General features: G+C 38.6%; 1 protein-coding gene and 1 long non-coding RNA gene across 33 annotated transcripts in view; one reads left to right on the forward strand and one right to left on the reverse strand.

The window, feature by feature from the left end:
- PDE4DIP (phosphodiesterase 4D interacting protein) overlaps nucleotides 1–12,867 on the reverse strand; it is a 238,549-nt gene that overhangs the window by 41,408 nt on the left and 184,274 nt on the right. For all 32 annotated transcript variants that reach the window (XR_003509875.1, XR_003509874.1, XR_003509972.1 and 29 more), the window contains 4 exons: nucleotides 12,739–12,855; nucleotides 12,283–12,420; nucleotides 11,316–11,428; nucleotides 9,552–9,679 (listed from right to left, as the gene is read on the reverse strand). Coding sequence is in view for 28 of the 32 variants with exons in the window: in XM_027535547.1 (XP_027391348.1) it covers nucleotides 9,552–9,679; nucleotides 11,316–11,428; nucleotides 12,283–12,420; nucleotides 12,739–12,855 (496 nt within the window). In the remaining 4 variants the exon portion in view is untranslated. The remainder of the gene's footprint in view (nucleotides 1–9,551; nucleotides 9,680–11,315; nucleotides 11,429–12,282; nucleotides 12,421–12,738; nucleotides 12,856–12,867) is intronic.
- Nucleotides 1,069–11,415, forward strand: LOC113888420. The gene is made up of 2 exons (XR_003509973.1): nucleotides 1,069–1,363; nucleotides 11,259–11,415. It is a non-coding gene; the product is annotated as an uncharacterized LOC113888420 (long non-coding RNA).

Raw genomic sequence — 12,867 nt, forward strand, 5'->3', positions numbered from 1 at the left:
ATACAAAGAATCACTTTCATAATTTTGTATCTGAAACTATGGATACTGCTTAAAAGAATTTTCATGAGGCTTTTTTCTTATAAGAGTCCCAATGTTTTGTCTGTCTATCTTTTAAATGTAATTCAAATAGTCATACACTTGGCTGGTGGCTGCCATTTCAGACAGCACAAATATAGGGTGTTCCTTCTTCTCCACATCTATAAAAATAAGACTGTTCATCAAATTTTAGATTAAGACCTATCGCTCACATTACTGATTTCTTCTGAAAATGTAGGAATTTATAATTAATTATAATTATAATTAATTCAAAGAAAATGTATCGTTGATACTCCTTGGGTCTTACAGAACCTGCACAAGTTAAAGAACGCTGAGATCCAGTTCTGACCTTGGCCTCGGAAACCAACCTGTTACAACTCCTCTTCTGGCCACTGAGTAACCTGAGCCTCAGAGATTAGGTGGCTTGACCACAGTTACACAGCTGTAGCTAGTCCTGTATAAGAGCCATGCCAAGATGGCAAGTCTCTGGATTTTCAGGCAGAGACCACTCACTGTTCCTTCTGGTGACAAATCGGATTTTTGTCTCCTCCTCCAAGAGCAGAGAACCTGCTCCTGAGCTCGCACACCATGAATGAAAGGCTCTGCATAAATAATGAGCATTCACTACCCTCTACAAGTAAGATGAGCAGGCCAGCTCACACCTACACTCCATCTCTCGGCATCTGCAAGGTTATGCCAGGGTACTTGCAATGGCCCCGGCCAATCTCATGAAAAAGTACTAAAAGCATGTTGTCCTAACAGCTTAATTTTATGACTCATTTGCTGATCTTTACCATGAATGCTGTGTTCACTTCGGACCAAGGCAGTACCCTATTCAGTAAAGCCCTGCTCACAAGGAGACACCTTTACCACCCAGCATCTTTGGAGCTCTGTGGCAGACTGTTGTACAATAGAGATTTCCAATACTTACTTTTTTAAACCAGCCCCAGAACCATCTCATTCAGGACGCTGGTTTTCTAGAGGTGAATGAACACACTTCCTAAGCTGTGGCTGCTTTGGGAACTCATTGAACCCAGGATGCTAATTCACTTGAGGACAACTATGGTGTATTATGCTCACTTTGAACACTATTGTTCACTGTTCCCTGAACAATAGAGATCAGAACCTTTTTTTCTTTCTCTACAAAGAAAATGAATTGTTCCACTCAGTGACAGACTTAAAAAACACACTTTTCATATTGTTTCCCTTCTGAGTGTTGAAAAGAATAATCCTGTGGTTGAAGAAAGTTCAGCTCTATGAGGTCAGGATTCTCACCCCCACCATACCACATCCTATGATGATTCCTGTACAGGATTCCAGAAGTAAGGTAAGTGGAGATTAGAAAGGGTGATTGTCACTGGCCTTGAAGGCTTCTGTCTAACCCTTTCTGCCCTCGACTTTCCTTTGTCGACCTTTCTGATGCCACATCTGCCTTTCTATTAATAATGTTCTCTCTTTAATTCACTCTGGGGCAGGATACCATGATTTTGACTTCATCAAGAGTTAAACGAAGACAAAGCAAAAATGCCCATTTCATCCTGACACTCTACTGCATAGGGGTTTTGTTTTCCTTATTCATTTTCTCAGCAGCAGCAGTCTGTGGTACTTCCTTCAGGGCAGCTTGACGGGTACCTCAGCATTTACCAATTTGAATGCAAAAGGCTTTTTTGAATGTGTTTGTTTGAGGGGTAAATTAAAAAATATATATATATATACATATATATATATATAAAATATTGAAATAAGTTATCCTGCACAAAGTCCTACCTGTAAGTTTACAGTAGACAAGCCTCTGCTGTTACCATTCCTGGTTTTAAAAATGACAGTAAGAACTTCCCTTTTGTGGAGAATACCCTTTTCTAAGCTTTTCCAAGCAACAAAACACTTCTCAGAACTATAAATTTCTAATTTAAAGGTACTATACTTTATACTGATGAAGTTATTGCTAATGTTTGATAAATATGAACTAAAATGTTCTGCCACCTTTAGAACTACTGAAAGCTAAGAATCTGTTCTTTCAAATTTACCTTGTCTCTCGATCTCCAGGGTAAGTTTTACATGTTAGACTGGAAACTGTATTAAAAACTTTTATTTGAGGCTTCAATAATAGTTCTCAAGTTGTGGTTCTCCCAAGTTTCAAGGCCCTGAATCACACAGAAGGAGGTGCTACCAAAACTTCCCTCTCTTGAAGCATTACTTTCTATCAACTATCTGGCTCTATAAAGTACATAGAAATAAACTTCTAAATACAATACTTTAAAATCTTTGGGCAAAATTTAAGTGGTATGAAAATATAAAGTCTTTTTTATCACAGAGGCAAAAAGTCATACTTTTGTGCTTTTTAAGTTGAGGATGGCATAATTATTGAGAACATGGACTCTAGAGCCAGTTTGTCTAGGTTAGATTTCTGCTTGCATCATTAGTTATGCGCCTTTAGACAAATCCTTTCCATAACTTAGTTCTCTCACTTCTTAGGGTTAATAGTAATATCCACTCCATACATTTTTCAGCTATAAAGGGTTTGGTGCCTTTGAAGTGCTTGAAACAGTGCTTGGCATACACTCAGTATATTCCTTATTATTACTATTTTACAATATTATTGGCAAACTGGTTTATGTGCTAGAAAGTAGAGAGTTGAAAAAGGGCATAGAACCTAAATGTACTCAACAGAACACTCAGTGGTAAAGAATCCGCCTGCCAATGCAGGAAACACAGGTTTGATCCCTGGGTCAGGAAGATCTGGAGGAGGAAATGGCAACCCACTCCAGTATTCTTGCCTGGGAAATCCCACGGACAGAGGAGTCTGGTGGACTACAGTCCATGGGGGTCACAAAAGTCAGACAGAACTGAGTGACTAAACAACAGTGTTTTAAGGGGATGATCTTAAGTCTATTTGATCTTAAGTCTACCTCTTCGCTGCTCACTATGGAGGGTTGAGGTAACACTCTTCTAAGTTCTTCCTACTTTGCAGGACAGTTGAAAAAAACACAGATCAGTAGATTAAGATGAACTCTTGAATAGGTGTTTTAACAAATAGGATTAATCATCATTAAATAATAACTCCTTAAAACTCCATCATGCACAAATAAGCCTTGAGGGAAAGTCATGAAGTATTATTTTAATTCTTCAGTAATGAGCCCCAACTGGGCTGCAACAAGACCATTTTCTCCAAATTCTACTCTACAGTCATTCTTTTTTTCTTTTTAAGCCATTTATATGCAACCAAAAGAAAAAGAATAATATTTTCCCATAAAGTTACTCAGAACACAAGAGTCATAGCTGACTAATTTTGAAACGTGATTTAAAGAGCTAAACTTTATAGCATGAAAAAGTTTGCAGTAACAAGTGCCTGGCTGTTTTTCCCTCAGTGCCAGGCTCTTTATGTCCTCCGGGCCCACCTCCCTCTCACTCTTAGGCACTCTACCATGAAATTATAAGAACTTTCACCTGTTCACCTCATGAACCAACTATTGATGACTTAAATATTAAGATCCTACATGAGAGGATCAAAGAAAAAAGGTTTCCTATCAAACTGCAATTTTACCTGCATCCATTCCCTTCTAGAACCATAAGAAAACTAAGATTTCATAGAGTCTTCCATAAGCTTCTCCTGAGAAATAAAATTCTTTAACTAGACATTCTAATATTGGAACCAAAGTAGCTGGGGGGGGCGGTGGGGGGGACACATGTCTGCAGTCAAGTTCCTTTATGGTGTATCCTTGTCTTTAAATCACAGTATCTCTTAGGTACCCTTCCAGCTTACAAGCTTATAATTCAGAAGGCAACTGTTTTCAGTGACTTAAAATTCTGTAATGTCAAGGAATTCTTCCTTCTATGATCTCTTTGTTCCTCAAAGAACACAAGAAACAGGCCTTTCCAGAACATACACAGGGACAGCACCACCCATCATAACAATTGTTCAGTTGCTCAGCTGTGTCCGACTCTTTGAGACCCATGAGCTGTAGCGTGCCAGGCTTCCCTGTCTTTCACTATCTCCCGGATAGCTCCTAACAATAGGCTCCTCAAACTTTCATCCCACTTTCCACTACTCTCCTTCAGCAAGCAGAGCAGGAAGGGTTTTTTAAGGTAAAGCAATCCATTTCACATTTCTAGGGGAAGTTTAATGCAGTTTCTTTAGCTTCATTTCCTTGAGTAGAAAAATTCAGGTTTCTTCTGCTTCCTTCCTTTAGTTAAATAAATACAAAGGCATTCACTTATTTCAGAGCCTTATTTAACTTGGAGTTTTAGTACAATCATCAATAGACTGGTTCTCCTATAAGGGGAAAAAAAAGATAAAGAGCTTTCTCTACTTTTCTCATTGATCTTTTAAGAATGAAACCAAATAATTACTGTTTGGCCTTTGATACTTTTATTGGATAAGTAACAATTTTGTGTTTCAACTAAAATAGCTGAAATTCTAACACTTATATATAGAAAAGTACATGCTCCATGCTAGCACAAATGTTAACACAGTTTAACACAACACAGTGCCATGAAGAAATGAAAACTTACAGCTTGTTTTGGTGGGTAAACAGGCCTAAGAGGATCTAGTGCCCAGTTACTGGATGTAACATGTTACTTCCTTCTTCATCTAAATTGTTAGGAATCACTTTTTCCTCAACAGCCCTAAGATCAAAACTTTAAGTGGTAAGAAGTAAACCTGCTTTTATTATCAAATTGATCATACTTAGTGGAAACACACAAATTCATGGTTTATAAAACATACTTGTATATACACATGCCTCTAAAGTTTACAGACTGAGAGGGGTATTTCAAAGCAATTATTTTGTAATTGCAAAAGGAAGCACTGTCTATTCATGTTATACACTAAAAACAAATCTACATGCATTTGCTAGACAATCATGAGTTCTCAAAGGGAACAAGGAAGTCGATTTGGTTCATGTACTTAACAACCATACTCTTCATTATTATTTTAGATCAAACATTTTCTGATGTTGCTGAATTTTTTATTTTATCCTTCCAGCTTTAGCAAGAAGAAAACAGTATGATAAAGATTTTTATTTCTGGAATTTGACTTTAAATAACAAAAAGGGAAAGTGATGCAAAAAGAATTAGTATATCATTTTATAAGTTTAATTACTCTTATTTGAAATCTGATAAAATTAGTATTGTTAGCGCTACAGTTTAATGTCTCTCTTCCACTTCCCATCCTTTGTTGGAAGCAAATTACAAACACTGATTTTTTATTTGGGAAATTTATCCTGGCTCAGTGATAATATGGGAAGAAGTTGAGGACTTACCTTCTGTCAATACGCACACTACTTACAATTTATATGATAGTCTTTTAATTGTAATAAAAATGACTTAAAGTTAATTGCTCCAAATGCCTAGTGACAAGGTGGCTTAAATTCATATTCTAAAATGCTTTAAGACAACAGAAACTATCACCCCACAGAAATTATTCTGCTGTCCTGGCCTGTGGACTCATTCCTTGTTTTTCTTATTGGGTTGCCTTATATAAACTCCATATCCCCAGCTATTTTTTCTGCAGTACAAATGATTCTGCAGTACCAAAGGTAGAAGAATAAAAGCTCTCTGAGCTTCACCACAAAAAGAAATGAGAGAAAATTCTCTAAATGTTTGTGTCTCACAGGATATTAGTATCTGAAAAACAAAGCTAATTTCACTTATCACACCTCTAGTACCATTTCTACAAGGCAGGATGGAAAACGGACTTGAAAAGTGTGTGAGTCACTATATTCCTTCCCTACTCTCTAAGAAGTTTGTCACATATCCCTGCACATTGGCTGCAAACCTGCAGAGTTACTAGTGAGACCCTAGTTGAAGAAGCAACTTGAGTTTTTCAGGGACATGAAGATTCTGTGACTTCAAAAAATAAAGAAAAGAAAGAAAATGACCAATAAGTCAGAAAACAATAACTTGATCATATCAACAGGAACCAGAATTTTCTAATACTAGCTCAAAGAAAGCAAAGGTATTAAACAACTGTTTCCTCCAGGGCTTACACTCCAAAGGGAAGTGATTTTAGGTAGGTCACTTATTCCTCAATGACAGGAGCAATTTGGAGTGTAATCTGTTCTGTTTCTCCTTGTCCTAATCAGAGGATTCTAGATCCAACTGAAGCAGAGAGAGGAAGAAGATGACTGAAGCAGAGAGAACTGAAATCAATTTTCTTGAACTGTTTTGAAGCTGTGAGCCAAACTTCTGAACCAGACACTGGATTAGAAGCGTAAGCAAGCATAACAGTGATAGGCCTTTTACAGAAATCTGCCACTGGGGTCATTTAGGCATAAATGGTGCAAGTGGAATAAACTAAAGAACCTCCTCAGGAAATTTACGGCTTGGACCTACTATCCTATTCAGGTCAAGATTTTCTTGCTCTTTCACAGATCTCTGACTGTACATAATGACAAAGACAAATCTTTTAAAAATACAAATGAGGAAGTAGAAGAAATGAAAATACTGCTGCTGTCCACAAATGAATGAAGAGAAGTGGGTGTGGGAGGGGGGGTAAGGATAAGAGTTAAAGGCTGACAATATTAGAACAGTCCCATCAGGCCTTTTCAAAAAAGTTACTGTAACTTGACTAAATAGTTAAAAAGAGAACACCAGAAAATGCTGATTTATACTAGGTATTATCAATGATCAGACTTCAATGATACAGTTTAATCCTGTAATAGAAAAGAGTTTAAAGGAAATATCTATCAAAAGGACTTCCATTTCACTCATTATATAAATCTTCTTGGAGGTCCTTTTCAACTCTTTAGTTTCTAAAAACTATATAGACTTCAATTACCTTGACCTCTTACAACCATTACAACCAGAAAGGAAATATGTGAAAGACCAAATCTATCAATACTATCAAATCTACCAAACCGATCAAATTCAGATTCTTCTGAATTTAAGTTCTGTTTCCAATTAAGCATAGTCTGAGTGAGAATTTAACTCCATTTTATTTCACCTTTTTCCCCCCTCAAACATAAGGTTCTATAAGCACACAAGGCTTTATCTAAAGTTATTGTAATATTGAAAAACTCCTGGCAAAGGTAGAACAATTCAGTAAAAGAAAAGGTCTGCACTCCTAAGGAGGGAGTGGAATCTTATTATAGCATGCTAAATACAAGTATATGAATGAAGGGGCCAAAGCATCAACTATCTGCGGGATACAGAGCAAAATTCATTAGAACCATATTCTCTAAGAAGATGCCAAATTATCACACAAAATTGTTCCAGTTAGCACTGTTCACAAGCCTTATTCCAACTCTATAGACCAGAAAGTCAGAACCAGATTTTAGTCACATCTATGATATCAAGATCAAACTTCTAATTTCTGTGCCACTAAATCCCTTAACTTTCTAAAATGTTTCCTAAGGACCAATATCAAAGGTAAGAAACTAAAGAACAAGTTACTCCATCTTTTCAGGATCCGAATCAGGACTAGAGTTCACTTACTTTCTCCCCCAATCTATGTATTTTGTTAATTTTTTGGTAGGAAGTTGGGTTTCTCATTATTCATTCCACTACCTTAACATTTCTAACATTTAGCAACTGTTCAAGATAACAAGGGAAATGCCTACTCTTGTAGGATGACAGAAACAGAAGTAGTAGCTGACCTAAATTACTGTAATCTCTATGAGCCATTAGAAGCCAAATATCACCCATGGCTGAATCTTAACAGGAAACTTAGCACCACTGTCTATTAGTAAAAATAAGAAAAGACATTTCCTAAATGCCTTGTAATCATATGAGAGGCTAGTTGGTGGGTTGATATTTCTACAGCTTGATTATCTGTTTCTTTACTTCTAGAATGTTACAAAAAGCTTTGTGCAGGAATGGGTCACTAAAAATTGGAAGACTAAGAAAAAAATGGATGATTCAACTTATACTTCCTATCTCCTTTATTAAATGATGCCTTTTCCCCTCAAAACAAGCCCATTAAAACTGTAAAGCATTTCCATTTAAGAGGAAGCTTATGGCTAACAATCTTTTGCAAATTACTCAATCAGAGAATTCCAGGGTGTTTCTCCAGGAAAATATTTTCTTCCCTGTCCACGTTAGAGTGATGCTCTGTTATAGGTGTTGCTGAGGTTACAGAAACTTGGACAGAATTTAGAATGCAAACAAGCCATGTCAGCACATGAATGTGAAAGAAGTAAAATGTCATGTAAAAAAATGGGAGGGAAAAAAGAAAAACCATTGTGCTCCATGTAGTTTAGAAAGGGTACTCAGTTCCATTTATGGTGCTAAAGAGCCCCAATCCCTAGTTCCAAATTCCATGTTTAAAATCTGAAACCTCAGCTTCTAAGCTAGGAAAATTATACCCAGCAGAAATAACAAATTTCAGGAGCTTGCAAAGCTCCAGAGTAACCTTGGTTACTGTTATTTTTTATTGATATTTAAGATAGCAATTACATTGATATTTAAGATACCAGAAGTATAATCTAAAGGGCCTCCTTTCTTACTTCCATCATGTTGCAATAACAAAACACTGGACAATGACCAAAACCTAGAAAGATGTGTGACATTTCTTTCTAAACTATTCAAACACATCAAAGCCAGAAGCCTTAGTTGTTTTAATATGGAGAAATGCAAAAGCACTAAAAAGTCAAAAATATAGTACTCCAACTAGTGCCACTACCAATGAAAAAATTACAAGAAGTAGGCTATTCTGACCATAATGAGTTATTTGGTGAAATACTGAACTTGAAAGGGGACATTACATTTGAAATTATCCTTTTATGTGGAGAATTCTGACCCTGAAAGACCTGGGAACCTCCTTAAAGTTATGTTCTGACTAAATATTATACGCTTGATCTAAAGAAAAAAAAATTAATGTAATTTAACCTGCATCTAATCTCTTTTCACTGTCATTCAATAATCAACTCTGAAACAATATTAGAGGTAAAGGTTTACTATAAATGTTTTAACAGTCTTTGCCTCTGCTCTTTAACTTGGCCTTCCCAATACTTTCAGTCTACTACTGCAAGTCTTAGCTTTGATTACCTTCTAAGGATTATACCATTTCTGCAGAGTCATTCTTACAGACTCTCATTCTCTCTCTCTCTCATCTTGAACCTTTGATTAAAAAATTGCTCACTCAAAGAGCAGGAGTTGATCGAATGGCAAAAAAAATACACACACATGCATTTATGACATGATATGGAATATATGAAATGGATTGTGGAAGTGGGGGAGGAATAAACTTTATTGGCCCATAGAAGGGATAAGGGAAAAGAAGGAAGGAGGGGTGAGGAAACTAAAAAGGAATGATTTAGAGTGTGCAAATATACCTTGTAACCTCCACCATTCAACTTAGAGACAGTTACGAACAGTGAAATACAGGTAGACTAAAGTGAGTTTCACTTCGTAGGTGATGCTACTTGTACCAGTTCTAGCATTAGTAAGTCACCGTTTAGTTCAGACAGGGCTCTCTGGTTAGTGCACACAAGGGTCTCCATCCCGGGCTGCAGTCTGACCCGCCAGTGCTCAGAAGCCATGCTCGTGATGAACTCGCACACTTTCCAGTTCCCCACCTCCAATGGCGGCCAGGGTCTCCAGCCTGCTTAAGCGCTCCAGGCTTCTTCCGAGAACTTCTTCTAGCCGATTGCGTATCACCTGGGCCCCTTCTAGTTCCACCTGCAGAGTTCGGTCTCTCTCAGAGCTGATTAAACATGCCACACATGGAAGGAAAATGAATTAGCCATCAATGTAATGAGTCCATTGTTGTTGTTTAGTCGCTAAGTCGTGTCCGACTCTTTTGCAACCGCATAGCTGTAGCCCCCCAGGCTCTTCTGTCCATGGGATTTTCCAGGCAAGAATACTGGAGTGGGTTGCCATTTCCTCCTCCAGGGGATCTTCTGGACCCAGGGATCGAACCTGTGTCCCCTGCATTGTAGGCAGATTCTTTGCCACTGAGGTACCAGGGAAGCCCATAATGAGTCCATAGATGCTTCCAAAGAGCCAACAGTGCCACTCTGAGCCATGAGACTCTAGGAGACACATTTTACTGTGTCTCTAGAATACAATCAATGAATGTGGTCTTTGTTGTGGCACCTGTGTTCATCGCTGGTAGACTAGCAAGGTCTGCTTTCTGTAAAGTTTGTCCTTTTATCCGAGATTCTGGGCCAATCTGACATAAAATTATAGTTCCTAATATTTAGCTAACACCACTATAAGGTTATAGGAGAAATTTCATTTTCTAACTGAATGCGTTGCTGCTGCTAAGTCGCTTCAGTCATGTCTGACTCTGTGCGACCCCATAGAGGGCAGCCCACCAGGCTCCCCTGTCCCTGGGATTCTCCAGGCAAGAACACTGGAGTGGGTTGCCATTTCCTTCTCCAATGCATGAAAGTGAAAAGTGAAAGTGAAGTCCCTCAGTTGTGTCCGACTCTTAGTGACCCCATGGACTACAGCCCACCAGGCCCTCCGTCCGTGGGATTTTCCAGGCAAGAGTACTGGAGTGGGGTGCCACTGCCTTCTCTGAAAAACCAAAACCCAGGAAAAACTAACTGTAAACTGAATTCATGTTGAGCCAAGTAGGGTTGGTTGCTACTGAAGGTATATGTTTTGTCATTTGTTAACCAAACTTTACAGTACTTTGAGAAGGAATCCAGTTCACAGAGTCAGATTCTTTAACAAGTAACACAAGTGGTCCTATCATACCCTTCCTCTGCCTTCATTTTCTTGAAAGAGAAAGAAAACAAATTTGACTCAGCAATACATTAGAGAAAGCTGAAGAGTGACAAAAATAAAAATTAGGAAACAAAGAAAGGGGCTAGGAGGGAAGACAAAACAAGAAAAAAATAAAGAGAACAGAAAATGTACCAGAAAGATAATAATATATATGACCAAAAATTAAGAGGTACAGGAAAACATATTCATCATGATGGCTATTGGTAATCTTGCAGTAATAGTAGCCATAACAACAAATATATTTTCTTCAGTGACATTCAGTGAATATCAGGGCCCTTTATAGTCTTACTCTTATTATTAGAATATAATGAAGCAGCCTTTAATAGGACAAGGAGCAGACAAATGAAAGAAGTATACAAGTTCTTACTACATGCAAGGTACTAATTGAGACACCTGACATGTATTCTCATTTGATCTTTGCAATAACTACATGAAACAGGAAGTATTCCTGACTTAATTTAGACGCTGAGGCTCAGAGGAATCCATAAAACGAATGACAAATTGGACCCCAGTAATGGTCCACTTTCTTTTTCTTCCCACTTTCTAAGCTGTAGGCATCTTCACGTAATGAGGAATAAAAGGAAAAAATGCAGTCACTCTCTCACCTCTCTGGATGGGCATGGAACTTCACCAGACTGCTATAGAGCTGTCTCTCTGCCTGTAAGGCCTCATTGAGCCGACTCCGCTCATCTACCAGTCCTTCGAGCATCAGCAGCAACTGAGGGGAAAAAGAAGTGAAGCAACACGCAAGCAGAAACATGAAGCCACAGTTAATTCTGAGAAAGAGATCAAAAGAACGTATTAGCACGGACAATGACTCAAACAGCTCACTATCTCATTACTGACTTAACCTTTCTATATAGTATGCTACAGTTTTCAAGTCAATGTCATATTTGTCATAAAGTTTTTATCTTTTAAACTCTGTAAGGCAGAATTCAACTATGGGAGGAAGAAGAAGAAAGAAGAAAACAAAGCCAGAAACACAGGAGACAGGCTAAGAGGGAGGAGTGGGAGACAAAGCCAGGATAGGGCAAGAGGGACACAGACAGCAGGACTCACAAGTGCTCTTCATCCACTGAGTAAACATTAACTGGGCCCCTTCTCTGTGCCAGGTTCTAAGGACAAACTTACTATCCAGCTGGGGAAAAGACATCCATCAATCACAGACAGGTGTCACTGTGAGCTACAGTAAAGTGCTCTAAAGAAGACGACCTGTGATAATGCATGACCGGCAACCTGTTTAAGGGAACTGGTAGCGTTAAAGCCAGTTTGGAGTGAGATGAGTAGTTAGTGTCTAGAGACATGGTAACAGAGACACGGAGGAGTACAGGTAAACCGGTCTTTCGATTAATAACAAGATTGGCACTCAAGAAAGGTCAGATCTGGGGCAGCGGTTACAATGGAACCACACGTGGTAGAAAACAGCACCTGTGGCTGCTACTGGCCACGGTGGGGAACTTGGGAGCACAGATTCTCGATGAAATTCCAGCAACAGCCACCATCATAAGTAACTGACATCTTGTTCACTGCTGATATTGCAGTAAAAATAAGGCCTGTACTCCAATAGCTTACTTGTTGTCTTCGGTTTCCAGACGTTTCCTGTCCTTGTGATTCTACTGAAGCCACTTTTTCCCGAAGAAGCAAGACTTCCTGGGTCAGGCGTTCCATAGCTGGGATGTCTTCAGGATCAACCAGCTGCATCTGCAGGTCCTAAAAGTAAAAAAACTAGTAATAAAAATAGTAATAAAAAAAATGCTATTCAGCAGAGGAACAAATGCTCTTGAAATAATCTACTACGCATTAAGTGGGATATTAATAAGCCGTGATAGTAACAATAGCTTCTTCATGAAATCTGAGCCACTCTGATATCAGTCAGAGAGAATATGGTAACACCAAGAGGCTCAAACAAGCACCGCATCCAGAAGACAAGCACCGGCACAGGGACTCAATGAATCCAAGTGCTGTCTGAAGGTGAAGGTATTCTGAGCTGTAATCATTTCCAAGAGTCTTTCAAAAGCTTTGAACGACCTTTATGAGGTCTTCCTTAATCTGTATGGTCCTGGTCAGGGACTCCATGTCAGCAGCCTGAACCTGCAGCTCTTGCTCCTGCACAGCCACCATGGACTGGAGTGCAGACAGTTCCATCTGTGGAGAAAG

The sequence above is a fragment of the Bos indicus x Bos taurus genome, chromosome 3, assembly GCF_003369695.1.
Source record: "Bos indicus x Bos taurus breed Angus x Brahman F1 hybrid chromosome 3, Bos_hybrid_MaternalHap_v2.0, whole genome shotgun sequence".
In the NCBI taxonomy this organism is placed as follows: domain Eukaryota; kingdom Metazoa; phylum Chordata; class Mammalia; order Artiodactyla; family Bovidae; genus Bos; species Bos indicus x Bos taurus.